Here is a 23,551-nt window from a genome sequence, read left to right on the forward strand (position 1 = left end):
GCGGCATTATCAGTAACAATGAACTCGGAAACTCTAAATCGGCAAACAATACGATCTTTGACAAAGTCTACGATGACTTTATTGCTTACGGCTTTGTAAGATACAGCCTCTACCCATTTTGTGAAGTAATCAATGGCTACTAGAATAAACCTGTGCCCGTTTGAAGCTGTGGGCTCGATAGGACTGATGACATCTCTTCCCCAGGCGGCGAATGATGAAGGTGAGCTTGTGGCATTGAGCTCATTTGGCGGCACTTTTATCTTATCGGCATGCACTTAATATTGGTAACATTTGCGGACATACTAGATGCAGCATGTCTCCATAGTCATCCAAAAGTAGCCATCCCTAAGTATCTTTTTGGCCAGGATAAAACCATTCATATACAGGTCGCAGGTCCCAGTATGTATCTCCTCAAGTAGCTTAGAAGCCTCTTTTGCGTCAACACATCTTAGCAATCCCAAATTAGGAGTTCTTCTATACAAGTTTCCTCCGCTGTGGAAAAAGTAATTGGACAATCTCCAAAGTGTGCGTTTCTCAGTGTGGTTTGCATGCTCCGGATATTCTCCTTTTGCCAAATACTCTTTGATGTCATGGAACCAAGGTTTTCCATCTATTTCTTCTTCAATGTGGGTAAAATACGCTAGTTGATTATGAATTCTTACTGGGATGGGATCAATGAAATTCTTTTCCGGCTGTTGTATCATAGAATACAAGGTGGCTAATACATCAGCAAACTCATTCTGAATTCTGGGCACATGTCGAAACTCTATCTTTGTGAACCTCTTTCTCAATTCTTGTACATGGTGTAAATATGGCAATATCTTGGAATTCTTGGTGGCCCACTCTCCTTGTACCTGCTGCACAAGCAGATCTGAATCACCTATTACCAGCAGCTCCTGAATATTCATGTCAATTGCCATGTTGAGCCCCAGTATGCGAGCTTCATACTCTGCCATGTTGTTGGTGCAGGGAAATCTGAGTTTAGTAGACACCGGATAATGCTGTCCAATTTCCGATACCAAAACCACTCCAATACCCACTCCTTTGAAATTTGCCGCTCTATCGAAGAACATCCTTCAACCGTCGTATGCTTCAGTAATGTCCTTTCCCACAAATGACACATCTTCATCAGGAAAATACATTTTTAGGGGTTCGTATTCTCCTCCCATAGGATTTTCAGCAAGATGGTCTGCCAATGCTTATCCTTTGACCGCCTTTTGAGTCACATAGACGATGTCGAACTCACTTAACAGTATCTGCCATTTGGCTAGCTTCCCTGTTGGCATGGGCTTCTGAAAGATCTACTTTAGAGGGTCCATCCTGGATATGAGGTATGTGGTAAAGACACATAAGTAATGCCTCAACTTCGGTGCCGTCCATGTAAAAGCACAACAAGGGCGTTCTAGCAGAGAGTATCGTGCTTCATAAGGTGTGAATTTATTACTTAGGTAGTATATGTCTTGCTCCTTTCTCCTTGTCTCATCATGTTATCCCATAACACATCTAAAGGCTCCATCCAACACAGATAGATAGAGTAGCAAAGGTCGTACTAGCTCCGGCGGGACAAGGACCGTTGGTGTGGACAGGTACTCCTTGATTTTGTCGAAAACTTTCTAACAATCCTGGTTCTAGCTTGTCTCGACATCTTTTCTCAACATCTTGAAGATGGGTTCACATATGACTTTGGACTGTGCTATGAAGCGACTGATATAGTTGAGACGTCCTAGGAAGCTCATCACGTCCTTTTTGCTCCTAGGCGATGGTAACTCCTGACTAGATTTAACATTAGATGGGTCCAGCTCGATCCCTCGACGACTGACAATGAATCCTAGTAACTTTCCCGCGGGAACTCCGAATGCACACTTTGCGGGGTTTAGTTTCAAGTTGTACCTTCTTAACCTGTCAAAGAACTTTCTCATATCTGCTATGTGATCCTCGGCCCTCTTGGATTTGATAATGGCATCGTCCACATACACCTCTATTCCTTTGTGTATCATATCATGGAAGATGGTTGTTATGGCCCTCATGTAAGTAACCCCATCATTCTTTAGACAAAAAGGCATTATTTTGTAACAGTATACCCCCATGGTATAATAAAAGCTATTTTTTCTGCGTCTTCTTCATCCATCCAAATCTGATGATAACCCGCGAAACAATCTACAAAGGATTGGAGTTCATGCTTGGTGCAATTGTCGGTCAGGATGTGTATATTTGGCAGTGGAAAGTGATCCTTGGGACTTGCTCTGTTTAAGTTTTGATAGGCAACACATACTCTAACTTTCCATCTTTCTTCAAAACTGGCACAATGTTGGCTAACCAGGTTGGGTACTCAACCACCCTGAGGACCTTGGCATTGATATACTTAGTAACTTCCTCCTTGATTTTCAGGCTCATATCTGGTTTTAATTTTCTGAGTTTCTGCTTTACTGGCGGACACATGGGATTAGTAGGCAACTTATGGGCCACTATGGATGTGCTCAAACCGGTCATGTCATCATATGACCATGCAAAAATGTCCTCATACTCTTTTAAGAAATGAATGTACTCCTCTTTCTCTGTCGGTGATAAGTGAATGCTGATGCGCGTCTCCTTGTCAGTCTCGGTGTCCCCCAAATTTACTGCTTCGGTTTCGTCCAGGTTGGACTTAGGCTTACTCTCAAAGCTTTCAACCTCCTTGACAATTTCCTCAGGTATCTCATCTTCTTCATCTGAATCACTATCCTCATGTTGCGTTGCCTCATTACATGTCACAGTTACCGGTTCATCAGGAAAAGTAATAATAATGCTGTAGAAAGAAAAATATAGAAGATAATAATAAATAATAAAGAGCAATGCATTTTATTAAGACTTAAAACATCCAAACAACTACGGCTCGATGAATCGAGCATTTATTTTGAAACAAGTGAGTCTTTAAAACAAAATTACTGAAATTCTTAGATGCCTAGAATGGCTATAGAAATAAAATCTGCCAAGCTACCCAGGGACTCGGCGAGCCCGGGATGGTGTGGCAGTCTAGTTCCTGATAACATCTCACTTCTCCACAGTCTGAATAGTGAGGACTTCTTCCTCCTCCTCCTCAATTATTGCACTGTAGTCCATGTCTTCATCCTCCAGGAATAGATTCCTCAGCCCAACTAATGCTTCTTCTTCTGCAGTTCCCCATATTGTATCAGCTTGGTGAAAAGTTTTACCCAGATGTGGCACTATTTGCTCGAGAGGGTAATAAAGTCCACGCCATGAAGGCGACCAATCATCATACTCCTGCCATGTATACTAGTATCCGATCCTGAAGGTAGTACCATGACGTTTTAGCTGTATTGGTTTGGTAATACCCTGGAGATTTTTCCCAAGCTCTGTGCCTGGTTTATACCCAGACCATGCCAGTATGCTTTCTATTTTGCTACTCTACCATTTGTCTTTCTAAACGGCATTGACACACTCGATGTGATGATAGGTATCCCCTCTTAACCTTCATCTGTTCCCGATAACCGGGATAATTTGACTGGTGTAAATGGGGTTACTCCTATCTCCGTGAATGATCACCTCCTGATGGTTCCATTCGAATTTCACGGCTTGATGTAGTGTGGAAGCCACAGCCGCAACCGCATGTATCCATGGTCGGCCCAACAAAATATTGTACGATGCTGATATGTCGAGCACCTGAAATTCAACGTCGAACCAAGTTGGCCCCATCTATAGACAAAGATTAATTTCCCCAATCGTGGACCTTTTAGACCCATCAAAGGCTTTCACGTTCATGCTTCCTACCCATATTTCATGGAAACCTTTGCCCAGTCTTTTCAGAGTATCCAACGAACAAATATTGAGGCTTGAACCTCCATCAATCAAGACCCTGACAATGAATTTGTCTTCAAATTGCATTGTGATATGCAATGCTCGGTTGTGATTCAACCCTTCAGGTGGTAGCTCATCCTCGTGAAAAATTATTTTATGACTTTCCAGCACCCGCCCTACCATATTGGCCATCTCTCTGCAAGTGATATTGTTGGGCACGTAAGCTTCACTCAACACCTTCATCAAAGCATTCTTGTGTGCCTCTGAATTTTGCAACAGTGATAGTATGAATATCTGAGCTGGGTTTTGGTTCAAATGATCAATGACAAAATATTCCCTTGCTTGCACTTTCCTCCAAAGGTCATCTGGCCCTGTTTCAAAATGATAGGTTGCTTGGTAGTGTTATCCTTATTTGGTCCTCCCAAGTGTTAGGTGTATAGATTCTCCCGGTCCCAGTCATTCCTTGCGCATCATCAGATTCCTCCATCTTTACCTTTCCTTTTTGCTATCTTCAGCAACGTAATCCCAGGGTATTGCTTTTGAGTCGAAAGGAGGTGTGGTTGATACTGTCACCATGAAATGTGTGGCCACTTCCACTTCAAATGGAACAAGGGTGGCTGCAGGTAGAGCTACCTCTACCCCAAATGGAACTGATGCAGCTACCTCAACCTTGATTGGTGACTGAGTCTGTACTACAATAGGAGTAAGTGTGACTACGGGTTTAAAGTCATCGCCTTCTCTAATAAGCCCGATTGACCCGTCAGGATCTCATTCTTCATTCATCTCTATCACATGTATCCCACTACCCCTATGGTCCGAGAGAGGGTTGTTGCGGATATTAGGTGCAACTTCTTTCGCTTGTATGACCTTGTTGTCAATCAGTGTTTGGATTTTGTCTTACAATGTTCGGCACTCGTCAATGGTGTGCCCCTTCATACCAAAATGGTATGCACAAGTTTTGTTTGGGTTGACCCATTGGGACATGTTTTCTACTTCCACAGCGGGAATGGGAGTGACATAACCGACAACTTTCAACCTTTCATATAGCTGGTCGATGGATTCAACAATAGCGGTGTATTGTCTAGGCGGTTTACGGTCAAAATTAGGTCGTGGCCTTGGATAATTTTGGCGAGTTGGAGGTGACTAGAAATAAGATGGTTGGGAATTATAGGTATGATGAATGGTTGCCGGTTGGAAATATCTGGGAGATGAGGGTTTATATGTAGGTGGTGGTGCTTGGTATGTGGGTGGAGGTGTTTGATATGTGGGTAAAGGTGTTTGACATGTAAGTGGAGATTTCGGGCCTTGAGCCACCATTACTGCCCCAACGTCTTTCTTCTTTGATATGCCGCCTGATTGTAATGCCTTATTTGTGGCCTGTAATGCCTCAAAGTTCGTTATCATCCCGCTTTTGATACCTTCTTCGATCCTTTTCCCAAGTTTGATAATATCAGAGAATTTATGATTTTCAATAACTGTGAGCATGTGATTTTTTCCCTATATGAAATACTCCTATAAAATCAAAGAAAATAGATTTTTTCCAATTATTTGCCATTTTATAGGATTTTATTAATTGTTTGCATTTTTGTGCACGTTAAATTTTGTTAAAATCATAAACAAAAATAAAAAATACCATGCATTGCATTTAGATTTTGTTTTTTTATATTTTTCGGATTAATTAGTTAATTATTTATTTTATCGAAAATGAAAATCACAAAAATGGCTCATTTTTCAATTTTTGCTTTTAATTTGTAGATTAGTGATTTTTCACTTTTAATTAGGATGAAGTAATTATTATAAATATTATAATTAGATAATTATCTTAATTTTAGAATTTAGATTAATTTAGGATTTTTATTAATTAAAGAAAAGAAAAGAAAAAGGACTAAAAAGAAAAGAAAAGAAAAGAAGGCTAGTTTTAAAGTTTTATTGGGCCAGTTTGCACCCGAAATTTTCCCCAACCCAAGCCCAAATAATTGACTTACCCGGTCCAGCCCCAATCTAAAGCTAAACGACCCCGTTTTTGATCCCTTGAATCCCAGCCGTTGATCTCGTGTGATCCAACGGCTGGGAACTAGTCTCTCACCAAATCTTAACTGCCCTAAAATTCTCCGCCGCTAACCACCACGGGAAATCGCCTCATGGCGGTTCCGGTGCTCCAAATACCCCTAAATTAGCACCCCACAATCTCCTATCCCTCCACTTTCCGAGTCCACAAACCGTTTTTCAAAAATCCCTTCCCAAATCCTCAAATCTTAGATCTAACAATCAGATTCTAAACCTTAGTTCATCCAAATCAACCCAAATTCACCATACACACTCCCCAGCCTCCCCCTCTATACCAATCTACTAACCTTTCCCCCAAAAAACCCACCCAATTCCGTTAATTCCAGATCTCGAAATTCGAAACCCCAACCTACCCACTTTGCCAATTTTTCTTCTAGTTCCTTGAGTTTCAAGGTACGAGTTGAGCCCAAAAATTACATTAACTAATCGTTCTCAACAAGAACGATTGCTTAATATAATTTTGGACCCACCTCGAAGCACGAATTAGAGTCTAGCCAACAAGGTCAATTCTTCCTTCCTGAGTCTCATTAGGTATTTCTTTTCCCTTGTTTTCTTGTCCTATTTTTTTTATGTTTTGATCTACTGGTTAAAAACAAAAGAAAATGAAAAAATGTGTTGATTAGGTTTTGTTTAGGCATCTCTGTTTTTCTTTTTATTTTTTGATTAATTAATCATTAACATGAATTGAATTTTAGGATCCTTAAATTGTTTTCCCTTTCCTACTTTTGTTTTCTTGTTCTTTTTGTTTTTCGTTTTTGTGTTTATTTGCATGCTCTAGGTTATTTAGATTATTGTTGATAGTTTAATTCAAATGCTTCATACTAGTTCATGCTTCGTTGTTCATCTCTTAGATTCAATTTGATTTGGTATAACATTTTGTTGCGGTTTGAGTAGAATTAGGTTTCTGGTTGTTTAAAGCAAAAGTTCATCATAAAATTAGCTCATTTTAGGTTTTTAAGTGTCCAAAAATTTAAAGTTCAATCATTGTCAAGTTTTGGTGTTTAATTTACATTAGCATGCCCATTTGTGTTTACACTGATTTAAAAATCAGTAGCAACTTATAGGGACCTAATTGAACTAAAAGATACTTAGGACAATTTTTAGAAAATATCTAGGAAGAGAAAGTTTCTAGAAATGGTACAGCTGTCCTAGCTGTTACAAAAGATGCTGAAACAGGATAAGGAGGATAGCTGTATTTTACTAATTTCAGACTATAGGATAAGGAGTATTCCCAAAATATACCCTCCCTAAGTAGCCTATGTAGGCTATTTTATTCTGAAAAGGACACAGAATCAGATTTTTAGAACCCTAAAAAGTATTTTAAAAGTTTCAGCTACTTTTTCATTGAGAAGGGGTTTCATTTCTTTTTCTAAGTTCCACATAAATCAGAATAAATTTTCTTTTAAAGATTCTGGGCTTTTGGGTTGCAAGAGGGTTTGAATTTGAAGCTGTGATACTGCTGGTTATTGGCTACTGTTCCATTGACTGCTTGTCTAGGTTTTCTTTGCTGTTTTCTCTGAAGATTCACAGCTTTGTTTCTATTCTTTGTAACCAAGGTATACTTTGATCCTTGAATCATGAATGAAAGCTTGTTTTGAAGAGTGTACTGCTGCCATGGAGTTTCAGAGTTCATGTTTACATTTTGTTTCTGTCTGATGTTTTCTTTTAATTCATTCGATTACTGTTTTTTTTTGCCTTCTTCTTATTAGCTTCTGTTAGCTACATTAAAGTTTTTTTGTGTGGTTTCATGAAATAACTAGGATGTTTAGTATTGAAGGTTTGAATAGCACCTCTTGCATATGCTATGTTTTAGGCTAAGTAGTCTAGTTTAAAAGAAAATGTTAACTTTCACTCTTTTGTACTGCTCATATGATTCTGTCTAGTGTTTTAAATTTAATGTTTGGTAATATATGAGATTTTCATGTTTAAGTATTTGGATAAGTACTGAGTATGGTCAAAATAGACCATGATTGATGCTTGAGAACATTTGGTTAAAGTATTTTAGTATTACTACAGTGTGTAAAATAATTGTATGTTCCTGTTGCTTCATGAATAACTATTGCAGTGTTTTAGCATTTCCATAGTGTTCAAAAGAATTATGCATATTAAAAAATGCAGTGTTCGGCTGTTAAGTATGTTCAGTTTTTTACTAGTGCCAATTCCAGCATTTTAAAGTGACTATTTACTTAGGTTTTCTTTTTTTTTTTTTAAAAAGAAAAGAAAAATAATTTAGGAACGATTTAAAGATTCTGTTTTTTAGCTATTACTAAATGTATGATAAATAGTTTAGTTAGGCACTTCATCTATAATTTGTGCAAACATGACTATACATGAACTGTGATGAGTTAAGTTATAGCAGGCTTTGGGTGTTTGAGGTGTTGACTTCTTTGGGCCTGGCGATGGCCCAAACAAGGCTGCTAGGCAGAAAGCAGGTTTTCCATTGTTTCCATCTTTCTTTCTTTTTTTGATCTGCTAGGCAATCGCCTAGGGCTAATTTTTATAACTAATAAAATCATAAATAAAATACATTGTCAGGGGGTCTAACATAATGAAATAGATAAACTTTGACGGTTACATGAAACCTATTATCAATATTGAGTTTGAAAGTCAACATTGATATTACATTAGATCTAGCATTAGCCAAGTGTTTAAAATGTAGTCGTGCATAGTGAGCGTCCCATGATAGGGTGTATTTTGACTTTGTTAAATTTATGGAAAATATATCCAAAGTCCAGTATTCAGTCCAGATTTTCTTTAACTGCATCTTGTACCTGTCGCTGCACTCGCAATAATAGCGTAACTCATTGTGTATTTGTGTGAACCTTTGATTGCCATAAAAGTGTATGTCTTGTTCCATTATTGACTGCATATTACCCATTGTGTCTCAAATTCTTCCTGCATCGAAGGTTGCCATGTTGATTCCCTCTTGAAGAACTGTTCATCTGTTTGAATAGCATTGTTGCTCCATCCAAGCCTTTTTGCTATTAAAGAAAGCATATTACAGATGATTTTTGCGTAGGCGTGCGTTAGCTTGAGATGCTCATAATGATTCCTTACTGTGTAAAATTTCCAGCACCTCGAAAATGCAATAAGTTTTCCTTTTTTTAGTCTTCCATGGGTAATTGTAATGGCCCATGCTTTGTCCAAAAATTTAGGTGTGTAGAAAACACTACCCAATGTTCCTTTATTTAAAGTCCCAAATCTCATGAATCCTTTGTGGCCCCATGTTCTTGGCATGTGCAACCATGCTTCTAAGCTTTTTACACCTATCGAGTACTTATCCTCTGTCCCCTCCCTTTGTTTAACACACTTTCAGTCGAGAGAGTGCATTGGATTTATGTAGGTTGTTGCGTTTGAAAAGTTCTTTATGATGAACTTTAATAAAGCTTCATTATTTCCAGACACAACCTGTTGCCAGAACCATGCGATGCACTTTGTATCCTTATATTGTATTCCTAAAGACTGGTTCCCTGCATATGCATTTTGTTTCCTGTTGTATATTGAAGATATACACCTACTGGTCACTTCTGCAACATTATGGATGTTGGGTACATCAGTGATTCTGCTACATTTGACCTCGATGTCATGTGTCCATCCTTTGTGTGTTGTTGAGTTCCCTACACTATTGGATACTTCATGTGCTCGACTATGATGCTGCATTGATGATTTCTTCCTCTTAGCCTTCTGTTTTTCTTTAATGGATTGTCATTTCAAATAATTGATTTTCCTCAAGCTTATGCATGTCACCTTTCCTCCTTCAAGGGATTAAGCACAAAGTACTAATACCACCCATAGAAGTCGTATTAATTGACATGTCTTGAGCACAATATAGATTCCTGCAAAAAAGAACCCAAGGTTAGTAAAATAACATTTGTCGACTTCCTTTCCTCCCCTAGGATTTGAAATCATCCCCTTTGACCTTGTGTTAACCTCTCATTCTACTGCCTCGAAGCCTTTACTCTCAGAAATGGACATTGCATTTTGTCTCCATTAACTAGTCTTCTGCCTTGTGTATCCAGATGATCGAAAGAGTGGCATTCTATGACTCCTTGATCAAGAGCATAGTTTGCCAAATGATCAGCTAGCTTGTTCCCCTCTCTGGAAATATGTGTTATCCTGCCATTGTACAACATTAGCATCTTCCTTATCTCTTTCACTTCCTCCTCAATAACCTATGGTGGTTTCCACTCCCCTGTGATGACCTTCTTGAGCAGCATAGAATTAGTTTCTACCCATATGTTATTCATCTCATTAGTCAAACAATGTTTCAGGGCCTCTAACATTGCCCTTGTTTCTGCTTGAGTGTTTGTCACCTCTTCAATTTCTTTTCCACACGCATAGAGCAGATATCCTTCCTCATTCCTCAAGCAAAAGCCAATTAAACTCCTACCTGGATTACCTCTCGAGGCCCCATCAATGTTAATTTTTGTCCAACCTGTCATAGGGAGTTCCTATAAAACCTTGTAGAACTTCAGTTTGAGAGTGTAGTTCTCCATCATTCTAAGTATATCAGGCCATGTGAATGGTACTCGATCAATGCCTGGCTTCCTTAGTTTAATAAGAGATTGAATAGTATTGCAGACTTGGTATACCACTCGATTGGTTGACACTACCTCACCATGCTTATTGTTGTTCCTCCTTTTCCATAGTTCCCACACAATTATACCTGGCAGTGCTTGGAATATTGGTTTGAGTCTCGGAATTACCTTTGTTGTCCAGCATTTCACAATAGCCTGATGCAGGTTTAAGCCCTCAAGAGATAATCTAACATGAGAATAGAAGTAAGACCAAACCTTTAAGGCCGTGAGTGATCGATAGAAAGCATGGCTTAAAGTCTCTTCGTTTGGCATTACACAACACCAACATTTAGATGGCATGTAGTATCCCATCTTTCTAATTACATCATCAAGTGGTAGCTTACCTTTCTACAGTTTTCACATAAAAAATGAGATCTTAAAAGGCAATCCTTTAACCCACATGTTGTCGTATGTAATAGCTGGATCTTTCCTTCTCCTCAAATATTCCCAAGCTGACTTAACCGTGAATTGACCTCTTGTTTCCAAACACCAAATAGGTTTGTCCAGTTCATCATTCATCGATAGAGCTTGTATGGTGTGCATAATGTGCATAGCTAAGTCACCTGGCAATATTTCTCTAATTTTATGTTCATCCCACTGCCCTTCCACAACAACATCATTCACATTATGGATTGTTTTATCAACTATAAACTCCGGGGGTATTACAAAGTAAAGGGCCCCCAAGCCTGTCCAATTGTCAAACCAAAATAGGGAAGATCCCATTTTTAGTTTCCAGAAAATCAGATGTTCAGTAGAGTCTCTGCATTCCAACATTTTTCTCCAAATGTGTGATCCACCTCTCCAAGGCACAACAGTTGCATGCATATTCTTCAAATATTTTTGACTCATAAAAGAGCTCCATAAAGATGGCTTAGTCCTGAAGTTCCACCATAGCTTGCAAAAGAGAGCATTTGACATATCATTTAAGGATCGAAATCCCACTCCTCCTTCATGTTTAGGTAAGCATAAAGTATCCCAAGATACCCAATGTCTAGCTCTACCATCAATAGAATTGCTCCAGTAGAATCTCGCAAACAAATTATGCAGTTTGTTTAAAACATAGGCCGGTGGATTTACTGCAGAAAGTAGATGAATTGGCATGGTTTGCAACACACTGCTGATTAGTACTGCCCTTCCTCCGATAGATAATAGTTTCCCTTTCCACGCTTGAAGTTTATCCAGCACTTTTGATATCAAATCTTCATAATACTCCATTTTTCTCTTTTTGTAAAAAATAGGACAACCCAAATAGATGAATGGGAAATCCTTTCTCTGTATACTAGTTATTCCTTCAATCTTCCTACCAACTTCATCGCTTGTAGAATGGTGAACATAAACTACAGATTTTGCCTTGTTGATTAGTTGTCCAGATGCTGCTTTGTAAGCATTTAGAACTTCCATAATCAATCTTAAAGAAGTATCATCTGATGATGAGAAAATGATTGCATCATCTGCATAAGCAAGATGGTTGATCTTAGGGCTCCACTTCGACATTTCAAATCCACAAAAGTATAGATTATGATGTAAAACATTTAGACCCCTTGACATTGCCTCTGCAGCCAGTATAAACAGTGTAGGTGACAGAGGGTCACCCTGCTTCACCCCTCTGGTTGACTTGAAAAAACCATGTGGTTGGCCATTAACTAGAACTGAATACCAATTGTTTGATACAATCCCAAAAATCAATCCAATAAACCATTTAGAGAATCCCATTTTCCTCAAGATCTTTGTTAGAAAAATCCAGGAGAGTCGATCATATGCCTTCATCATGTCCAATTTTAGAACTATATTAGGGCCTGCCTTTGTCCTCAATCTAATGTCAGTGATTATTTCTTGAGTGAGTAATACATTCTCAGCAATACTTCTACCTTTTACAAACCCTGATTGCTCATCAGATATAATATTAGGAATTATATCCACTATCCTCTCATGAATAACCCTCGATATGATTTTGTTAGAGAAATTACTCAAGCTAATTGGCCTTAAATCCGAGAAGTTCTGGACATCCTTCTTCTTAGGTAGTAGGATCAAATTTGTATGAGTCACAAATTTGGGTAGATCCTTCCCACAAAAAAAATCCTGCACCATGTCTACTATGTCTCCCCCAATGATTTTCCAACAAGCATGAAAGAAATTACCATTGAATCCATCAGGTCCCCATGCACTGTCCCCGTTCAAACCAAATACAACCTTTTTCACTTCCTCAATTGTTGGTTTCATTGTAAGATCACAGTTTTGCACTTCATTTAACATTACTGGGACATGATCCAATATCCTAAAGTCAGTAGGAATTGTGGATTCATGAAACTGCTGCTAGAAGAAAAGAACAGCTTCATCTGCAATAGCTGATGGATCTTCCAACCAATTCCCATTGATGTATTGTATTCTTTTCAGCGGTAGCTTCCTTCTTTTGCCATTAACATGAGCATGAAACAATTTAGTATTTCTATCTCCATCTTTGAACCAAGCCATACCTGCTTTTTGTTTTCAAAATTCTTCTTCCAAATCCCACACTCGAATAAAATCTGCCAGCACCCTTTGGAGCCTTTCACGATTTTGTATAGTTGGATTCAGTTCAAATTGTATCTCATGTACCTTCACCACTTCCTCCAAGCTAGATATCCTTTGAAATATATCACCAAACATGGACTTGCTCCATGTAGAAAGAGCTTTCTTCAGTTCTTCATCTTGTGGTTAAAAAGTATGAAAGGACTTGCATGGAAGTCTGTCTGCCAATGCTCCTTAACTACATCTAAGAATGTCTCATGTTTGATCCAGAAATTTAAGAATCTAAATGCTTTTTTTATCTGACCAGTACTAGGATTATATGTGAGATGCATTGGGCTATGGTCTGAGCCAATCTTAGATATGTGATTTATCTCCAAGACTGGCCAAAGTTGTTGAAGCTCCATGTTGCCTAAACATCTGTCTAGCCTTTTGAATATGCAATCTTCCTCAGCTCTCCCATTCCACCATGTGAATATGCTTCCTTTGAAGCCAAGATCAAAAAGGTTGCATGTGGTTATACAATGTCTAAAATCATCAATCTCATTTATATGAACTGGGAGGCCCCCAAATTTCTCTTCTTCATCCCATATCACATTAAAATCTCCACCCATAAGCCAGGGTAAAACCATATCAGTAGCCAAGGAATACAAAGTGTCCCACAACTCAATTCTTTCTCTTGCATCACATTTAGCATAGACCATGGTAATAATGAACTCTGTATGGTCATCAGTGTTGGTCATCTTTAAAGTAATTTGCTGCTCCATGTTAAAAATAATGTCAAAATCATATTTTTGATCTATGAAGATCCATACTTTGTTTGAAACATTCACAACCACCTGCTCAAAACCCAGCCTTCTTCTATATTGCTCAACTGTTCTAGTCTGTTGCATTGGTTCCATCAAAGCAATAAAATCGAATTGATGCTGTCTATCCAATGTTATTACCCTTTCAAATGCTTGCATTGTGTTAACTGACCTTATATTCCAAATTAGAGCATTCATCATCAATTGATTGATTTGGATAGAGTTCTCCTTGTTTGGACTCCTGGAATATGCACCCCAGTATTCTCTCTTGGTTGTTTTTCTTCCCTCTTCCTGCTGATTTACCTTTCTCCATCTTTCTAGGTGAGATATCATCTTGTCTAGCAACATTTATGAAGTTCTGTGTATTATATTCTGCATCTGTATCTCTTCCTTTTGCCCTTTGTGTCTGGTCCTCTTCTTCATAATTTTCTTGATTGATTAACTGATTCCTGGTAGTTTTAGGAACCACACTCTTAGCACTGGTTTTCATCGTGACCATTTCCTTTGTAGTTGATGGATTAGGGCATGTTATTGCTTCTTGCATTTGAGTTAAGGTAGCCCCATCACCTACATTAGTATTGCCTAAGAACTGCTACAATTATAATTCCACTTTCTTCTGAGTTCCTTCCATTTGCTGTTGTCTTGCTTCTTCCTTTTTTTTATTTGGATCTCCTAGATCATCTGTATCCCCTGCTTTAAAGGTTTGGACTGTAGGTTCATGTGTCTCAATAGTGCCAGAGAAATTTGGTTCAGGATTGGATGGTGGTATTGTGATTTTAAGAGGCTGTTCAGTTTGGAAAGGTTGGTCAGCTGTAGTATTAGCATTGTTACTTTCTTCTACTCTTAGTATTTCAATTCTGCTATTTTTTCCATTGACACTTTGTTGTTCCACATCTGGATCTTTGCTTTGTATTTCTTCCACATCCTCATGTCCTTCTAGGAACTCCCCTTCGTCTGATTCCTCTTCACGTTGTTGCTGCCATAGTTTACCTCTCGAAAAATTGACACGATCCTTAAGACTTTCATGCTCAGGAATTATGCTTGTATATAGTGATTGAGAGGGGGTTTCTTGGCATGACTGATTTGTAGTAACCTTAGACATTGGGAAGGTTCTATTTACCCATTGAGAAGTATTCTTCTTACCTATTTCTACACCTGCTTTAGTTTCATCCCTTTCCCCATTAGGATGCCCAACATGAATTCTCTTTGATGATGCCACTTCATTAGACATAGGAGTATAAATTGCTGCATCTGAATCCAAGGGCTTCTGAATAGGTGTGGTCTCCATATCAGCTCCTTCAACAATAACAAATTGATTTCCTGCTGTACTTTCATGTTCTGCTTGTAGAGCTGCAAATTTGTTTGTTGTTTGAAGTTGTTTGGCTGTATTAAATTGAGAAAATTGCCTCCTTCCATTACCAATGTTCTGTTGGTTATTATCATTAGCTGTCATGATTTCCTTTGATAAATTAACATTATTTTGAGGATTACCAGATCCTAGCAGCTGCTGCCCGTTAGCTTGTTCAACAGGAACAATTTCTTTCCCTGTAACCACACGATTTCCATTCTTCTTCACTCGATTGTCTCTTAATTCCTTCCATTGTTCCCCAGGTGGATTCACATTACCTACAACTCTCTCACTTGATAAGATCATCAATTGTTGATTATGATGCAGTTGAGTCTGCTCCTTGTTATTTTCAGCATTCTGCTTGCTTTGATAAGGTGATAATTCCGGATGAGATATCCAGCATTCAAAATAATCATGGCCTTGTAATCTGCATTCCTTACAATACTTAGGAATCATATCATACTTAATGTTTACCCATTCAGTCCTTGTTACACCTGTTGCCTCATTAACAATGTCCATTCTTACATTTTTAGGATGATCAGCTAATAAATCGACAAGAACTTTTACCCTCGTATATCTAGGTCGAGTCTTATTTATAGTAGCCATATCCAAATGTAAAGATTTCCCAACAGCTGAAGCAAGAGAAAACATACACTCCTTCACAAAGTATGTATGTAACAGACCTGGAAAAGATATCCAAGCCATAGCCATTGGAGTCTCTTCTCCTACCTTAAACTTCACATCATAAATGAGAGGTCGAATTTTGTATTCATTGCCGTTCTTGTCCTTGACTTATTGAGCTCCTTTCGACGTAAAATCAACAAAATCCTTCCACAAGGTCATACGTATAAGGACATATCTGTCTCTCAACAAACCAATACTACATTCTCCCTTTAATCCATATTGAGAGGGAACAATGAGACGAATCTCATTTAAATCTGGCTAGCCATATGCAAACTTTCCCACCACAGCATATTGGAGATCCTCGATCACGTTCATTCTCTCAACTTCTGCCTCCGTAAATCTAACAACTGGTTGTCCATTCAAGATTGCTGCTTGTCGCTCTGGGATAGGATCAACAGGACATTGTTTGACGATTTCCATCTTTCTTTGCCTTTACATTTGGGCTCAATTTTGGGCCCAGTTGGCATCAACATTTTTATTCTGCTCTTAATAATGTAACGGGCCTAATACAGGCCCAATGTCTTTCAAATAACTAAAGACTTCCTTTATATGGCCATACCTATAGTCAATAGCCTTGCATTGAATTTCAAGATTAGTTTTAAAGAAATGAAAACCATAGTGTGCTTCAAATTAAATGCAAGTCTTTAAAAATAAATTGAGGTGTGATAACTGTGATTTCTACATGTTTTATACCCATTCTTACCTGAGCTTTGTGCATTAATTGCCATATATTAGCCCCAAAATGGTTACAAATTACACTTGATTGTAGGTTTGAGCGACAAGATGATAAATATCAGAGATCGACTCAAAAAGGAGTGAAATCTGCCAAGTGTCAAAAGACAACTGAAGTGGGGAACAAGATGACCTGCGCGGACCGCACTGATTTGGTGCGCGGCCGCGCAGGAGAGTTCAGAGACCTTGCAAGTTTGAAGTCAAGCCACGCGGTCCGCAATCAATTCCACGCGGTCCGCACTGAGGGAAGTTCAGAGACCCAGAAAATCAAGGCAAAAGCCCACGCGGCAGCACATCAAATCAGTGCGGTCCGCATGGGTAAAAGTCCAGAGAGTTGAGTTTGGGGCAAAAGTCTACCACGTGGCCGCATCCCATTTTTACGCGGTCCGCGCATCTTAGCCTATGCGGCCGCGTGACATATCTATGCGGTCCGCATCCCTCAGTTCCAGAAGCAAGACTTGAAGACTTATTGCCCTCCGCGGCTGCGTGACATTTGTACGCGGTCCGCGCCAGACCCTCAGGGGTATTTTTGTCCTGTTTTTCCTGTGTAGCATAAATAGAACATTTTACTTTTTAGCAATAGTTTTTTAGATCTATTTTGAGAGCATAGAGCAGCTGAACTCGGGATTTCATGATTTTAGCCTATTTTGGGCAATTTCTTCTAGTATTAACGTGGATTTGAGTAGATTAACATTGTAGTTATTTGTTATGTCAATTTCATCTATTATTTCTTCAATTTTTGTTTCTATTATGGCTAGCTAAACCCATTAGCTAGGGTTGTGGCTCAACCCTAGTGTGGGTAATTAATGGGTGTGATTGTTTAGTGCATGAATGATGTTGGGTATTTGTTATTTGAATTAATCTTATGTTTTCATTAAGATTTGGTGGTTGCAAACACTAAGTCTAGCTTAGTGAGTCTTGACTCTTCTTGAGAAAGAGAGTCTATGACCCCAAGATTAATTCCAACAAGGAATTGGGATGGACCCATGAGAATGGTAGTCCCAATTAACGGGTTAAACCTCGAGAGAGTAATTACCCAACTTGAACCATAAGTTGCTTGGGCAAATTGGCCTACCCAATTGGTCTCGAGAGAGTCAATTGGGCAAAATCACTCTCTCTACCGAGAGGTGTGAGAGTGAGTGCAAAAGTGCAATGATTATAGCATAAGTCCCATAGTCATCATTCTTGCATTAGGAATCTCTACCCGTTAGTTGACCACCTAGGTACATGCCACGACCCTAGTGCCTTTCTCTATATTGCATACAACTTAGAATCATAATTTTAGCATAACTTAGTTTTACAATTGTAGTTGATAAATTGTAGCTATTAATCAAAAGAAAACCAAAAATGTTAGAAGATCAATTAGGAGCTAAAACATAGTCCTAGACTATACAAACACGCAACTCCAAATTGAAGTTCCCTGTGGAAAATTGACCCCGATACCACTATTGGGTAAAAGTATTAGTGCCCACTCTTCCTCAGGTTGAGTCCGTTGCGATCACTTTTTGGCGTCGTTGCCGGGAAACTTTACGGTGTTGACTATTTGTGCAGCTAGTATTGTGTTTTGCTTCTCTTTCCTTCTTATTTACTAACTTTGTGTGTGTAGATCAATCAGGTACAATGGCTCTTAATGCAAATGACCCTCTCGGCAATGTGATAGCGGGGGGGGAGGTAGAAGATCTAGAACAAGATGAGGTCTTACCTCAACTTCCACGGAGAGGCTGAAATGTCAATATAAATGCAAATGAGAACTTCAACATTCCAGACCCTCCTCTGCAACCACCGAGAGTGGCTCCCAGAGTTCTACCAAATCAAGGATACGCCAGTGCTATTGTTCCTCCATGAATCCGGGCGGGGAACTTTCAAATCACAAATGTTATGCTGACCTTGCTCGAGCAAAGAGGTTATTTCATGGGTGCCTCCGATCAAAACGCCTACAAGCACTTGAAGGGGTTCGTGGATACATGTTGGGGTAGCAAGCAGACAAACATGTCCGAGGATGCATTGAGATTGAGGCTTTTCCCGTTTTCTCTTCGGGGTAAAGCATTGGATTGGTTAGAAAGGCTCCCCAATCATTCTATTACAACATGGGATGAATTGGAAGACAAATTTATTGCCAAGTTCTTCTCTCCAAGTCATATGGCAGCTCTTCGGGATGAAATTCTAGCTTTCAAGCAAGAGCCAACGAAACCTTTGCATGAGATATGGGAAAGATATAGAACAATGGTTAAAGAGTGCCCTAATAACGACATGACCGAGGCTATGATTCAACAAACCTTTTATCGGGGCATCAACACCACAAATCAATGCATTGTGAACCAATTGGCCGGAGGGAATTTTATGAAACTTTCTTACCAAGAGGCATGTGATGTACTTGATGAAATGGCCGACACCTCTTCGGCATGGCAAAGCCGAGCAAACGTGCCCCAAGGTGACCCCACGGTCATCCATTTGCACAAGGAATTGCACGATCATGGCCAAGCTATAGCTGAACTTACAACAACTATGAATCAATTGGCAAAGGCGCAATTGCAACAAGTCCAAAACCCGTGCCAAGTCAACGCAATGGAAGGTGTTTCTATGTTGAAAAGGAGGCAAAGGGGGCAACAACCTCAAGGTAATTGTGAACAATATGACAACAACACTGATGGTAGTGGATATTCGAATGAAGGTTTTGATGACCAAAGTGAGGAAGTCCAATATGTCAACAACTACCAACGGAATAGAGGTAATCAAGGGAATCAACAATGGATACCCCAAGGTAATTGGGGCAATCAACAAGGTGGTAATTGGAATTACAACAACAATCAAGGAGGCAATTGGGGGAACAATAATTCGGGGAATCAAGGTAATTGGAACGGGAACAACAATTGGAACAACAACAATGGTGGTCAAGGTGGTTGGAACAACAATGGTGGACAAGGTAATAGGGGGCAAGGCTTTCAAAGGCCCCCAATGTATCAACAACACAATAACCCGCCTCCGTTTCAATCTCAAGGGTCGAGTTCGTCGGGAAATGACATGGGTCGAATAGAGAGCATGTTCGAGCAAATGATGAAAAAGAGTCAAGATTCCGAGGCCCAATTAGCTTCGCATAACATATCTATCCGGAACTTGGAAGTGCAATTAGGCCAAATCTCGCAATCTTTAAATACTCGCCCAAAGGGTGCTCTACCGAGTGATACGGTAGTAAACCCCAAGGGTGGGCACAACAATCATGTGATGGCAGTGACAATGCGAAGTGGAAGAGGCGGTGATGTGCATGCCTCAAGAGGAAACCAAGTTACGGTAGATGAAGATGAGTTGCAAAATGATGAGATCTCGTTGGTAGTTGAGGATGTGAACCAAGTGCAAATGATGATGCGAGAATTGAAATTGATAAAGGTGAGGAGGAGACTCAAGAGGCCGTGAACCCGTCTAAGGAACACGTCATTGATATAACCGAACCGGTGGTGCCAAAAGCCAAGGCACCCTTACCTAGACCTCCTCCGCCCTATCCTCAATGGCTGGCCAAGCAAAAGGGTGACAACCAATTTAAGAAATTCATTGAAATGATGAAGAGTTTGACTATCAACGTGCCTTTAGTGGAGGCACTCGAGCAAATGCCGGGATACGCAAAGTTCATGAAAGATTTGGTTACAAAAAAGAGATCAATGGAGTGTGAGACAATCAAGATGACCCATCAAGTGAGCGCAATTGTGCATTCTATGGCTCCAAAACTTGAGGATCCCGGCGCATTCACTATCCCATGTACCATTGGAAGTGCCGACTTTGCAAAAGCCCTTTGCGACTTGGGGGCAAGTATCAATTTAATGCCATATTCGGTCTTCAAGACCTTGGGAATCAGACAACCCCATACAACTTCTATGAGGCTTCAAATGGCGGACCGGTCAATGAAGCGGCCTTTGGGAATTATTGATGATGTCCTTGTTCGTGTTGATAAGTTCATATTGCCGGCCGATTTTGTAATTTTGGATTGTGAAGTGGATTTCGAGGTGCCTATTATTCTTGGGAGGCCCTTCCTAGCTACGGGGAAGGCCTTGGTTGATGTGGAAGTGGGAGAATTGACCTTCCGTGTTGGTGATGAAAAGATGGTGTTCCAAGTATGCAAATCAATGAGGCAACCAAATAGCACCGAGGTGTGCTCGTTTGTTAACATTGTCACGGCGGTGATAGTGGATGACACAAGCGCAATGGCAAATGTTGAGGACCCACTTAAGGTCGTACTTTTGAACATGGATGTTGATGATGATGCTAGAAGGGTGGAGTGTGTGAACGCATTACATGGCATGGGCTCGTATTCTTATGAACCGAGGAAGTTATCTCTTGATCTTGAAAATCGCAAAAATCCTCCCACCAAGCCATCTATTAAGGAGCCACCGATGTTGGAGTTGAAACCACTTCCTCCTCACCTCAGGTATGAATTTCTTGGTCCTAATTTCACTTTACCGGTTATTCTTTCTTCTTGCTTGACTAACGTGTAGGTTGATGCCACTTTGGCAGTTCTTCAAAAGCGCAAGCAGGCGATTGGATGGACCTTGGCGGATATTCGGGGTATTAGCCCCGCGTTTTGCATGCACAAGAAAATATTGGAGGAGGATGCTAGGCCGTCTCTTGAACATCAAAGAAGACTCAATGAGGCCATGCAAGAGGTGGTTAAAAAGTAAGTCATCAAGTGGCTTGACGCCGGTGTGGTGTATCCAATTTCTAACAGTTCGTGGACTTCTCTGGTACAATGTGTTCCAAAGAAGGAAGGAATGACAGTGGTGACCAATGACGACAATGAACTTATTCCGACTCGTACGGTGACGGGTTGGAGGGTATGCATGGACTACCGGAAGTTGAACAAGGTGACTAGAAAGGATCATTTCCCATTGCCGTTCTTGGACCAAATGCTTGATCGTCTTGCAGGCCGGGCTTTCTATTGTTTTCTGGATGGGTATTCAGGCTATAACCAAATTCTCATTGCCCCGGAAGACCAAGAAAAGACAACCTTCACATGTCCTTATGGCACATTCGCCTTCTCTCGAATGCCATTTGGATTATGTAATGCACCAGCGACCTTCCAATGATGTATGATGGCAATCTTCACCGACATGGTGGAGGACATTTTGGAGGTCTTCATGGATGATTTTAGTGTGGTTGGGGACTCATTTGGTGATTGCTTGCAAAACTTGGATCGTGTGTTGGCCCGATGCGAAGACACAAACTTGGTTCTCAATTGGGAGAAATGTCATTTTATGGTAGAAGAAGGAATTGTGTTGGGTCACAAAATTTCAAAAAGAGGGATTGAGGTTGATAAGGCGAAAATTGAGGTTATCTCAAGGCTCCCTCCCCCTACTTCTGTCAAAGGGGTGAGGAGTTTTCTTGGTCACGCGGGTTTCTACCGAAGATTCATCAAAGACTTCTCTAAGGTAGTTAACCCGTTGTGTAAATTGCTAGAGAAAGATGCCAAATATGTGTTCGATGAGAAATGTATGGAGGCTTTCGAGCTTCTAAAGCAAAAGTTGACGACTACCCCCATCATTACTGCACCAAATTGGAGCTTTGCCCTTTGAGCTCATGTGCGACGCTAGTGATGTTGCGGTGGGGGCGGTCTTGGGCCAAAGAATCAACAAAATGTTCCATCCGGTGTACTACGCAAGTAAGACAATGAATGAAGCTCAAAGGAACTACACGGTCACCGAGAAGGAATTGCTTGCCATTGTTTTTGCCATGGAGAAGTTTCGCCCATACCTTATGGGGGCCAAAGTGATTATTCATACCGATCACGCCGCCCTTAGGTATTTGATGACGAAGAAAGATTCTAAAGCGAGGTTAATGAGATGGGTGCTTCTTCTTCAAGAATTTGATTTGGAGATTGTTGATAGAAAGGGTAGTGAAAATCAAGTGGCGGACCATTTGTCTTGATTGGAGGAGGAAGGGAGGCCTTTGGACGGCCTTGAGATAAATGATGCTTTTCCGGATGAACAACTCCTCTCGGTTTCAATGCTAGACATGCCATGGTTTGCCAACATTGCCAATTATCTTGTTACCGGTGTGGTTCCGTATGAGCTCTCTTCTAACCAAAAGAAGAAGCTCAAGCGGGATTGCTTGGACTACTATTGGGATGAGCCGTATCTTTTCAAAATTTTCACCGATGGTGTAATTCACCAGTGTGTTCCCGAAGAAGAGCAATTGAGTATTGTGGAAGCTTGTCACTCTTCGCCCTATGGTGGCCATCATGGCGGGGCGAGGACGGCGTCTAAAGTGTTGAGTTGTGGTTTCTATTGGCCTTCTTTGTTCAAGGATGCTGGTGACTTTGTGAAAAGATGTGATGAATGCCAACGTGCCGGAGGGATTTCGAAGAAAGATGAGATGCCCCTTAGCACGATTCTAGAGGTTGACATTTTTGATGTTTGGGGGATAGACTTTATGGGACCATTCGTAAGTTTTTGTGGCAACACTTACATCTTGGTAGCGGTTGATTATGTGTCGAAATGGGTTGAGGCCAAAGCTTTGCCAAATAATGAAGCTCGAAGTGTGGTGGCGTTCTTGAAAAAGAGTATTTTCACGAGGTTTGGCACTCCACGTGCTATCATCAGTGACGGGGGTTCTCATTTTTGCAACCGGGCTTTTGACTCTTTGCTAGCCAAGTATGGGGTAAATCATAAGGTGACCACTCCTTATCATCCTCAAGCGAGTGGCCAAGTTGAGGTGTCCAACCGTGAGATCAAGAGTATTTTGTCCAAGACTGTCAATGCAAATAGGACCGACTAGTCGAAGAAATTGGATGATGCTCTTTGGGCTTATCGTACAACTTTCAAAACTCCGATTGGTATGTCGCCGTATCGTTTGGTGTTTGGGAAGGCTTGTCATCTTCCGGTGGAATTGGAACATAAGGCTATGTGGGCTCTGAAAAAGTTGTACTTAGAATGGGATGTAGCTGCAAATCTCCGGGTTGAGCAATTGAATGAACTTGATGAGTTTAGTTTTCATGCTTACTCTAGCTCGTCCTTGTATAAGGACAAGATAAAGTACCTTCATGACAAGTATGC

General features: G+C 40.2%; 1 protein-coding gene across 1 annotated transcript; it reads right to left on the reverse strand.

The window, feature by feature from the left end:
- Window positions 1–302: 302 nt before the first annotated feature.
- On the reverse strand, window positions 303–1,073 carry LOC138883494 (uncharacterized). Its single transcript, XM_070164183.1, has one exon. The coding sequence runs from the start codon at window positions 1,071–1,073 to the stop codon at window positions 303–305; it is 771 nt and encodes a 256-aa protein (XP_070020284.1).
- Between the last annotated feature and the right edge of the window lie 22,478 nt (window positions 1,074–23,551).

Source organism: Nicotiana sylvestris, chromosome 12 (genome assembly GCF_000393655.2).
Source record: "Nicotiana sylvestris chromosome 12, ASM39365v2, whole genome shotgun sequence".
NCBI lineage: Eukaryota > Viridiplantae > Streptophyta > Magnoliopsida > Solanales > Solanaceae > Nicotiana > Nicotiana sylvestris.

What these genes read in the sequence shown, in the direction of transcription:
- LOC138883494 (XM_070164183.1), bottom strand. Translation starts at nt 1,073, where the DNA reads ATGTTCTTCGATAGAGCGGCAAATTTCAAAGGAGTGGGTATTGGAGTG.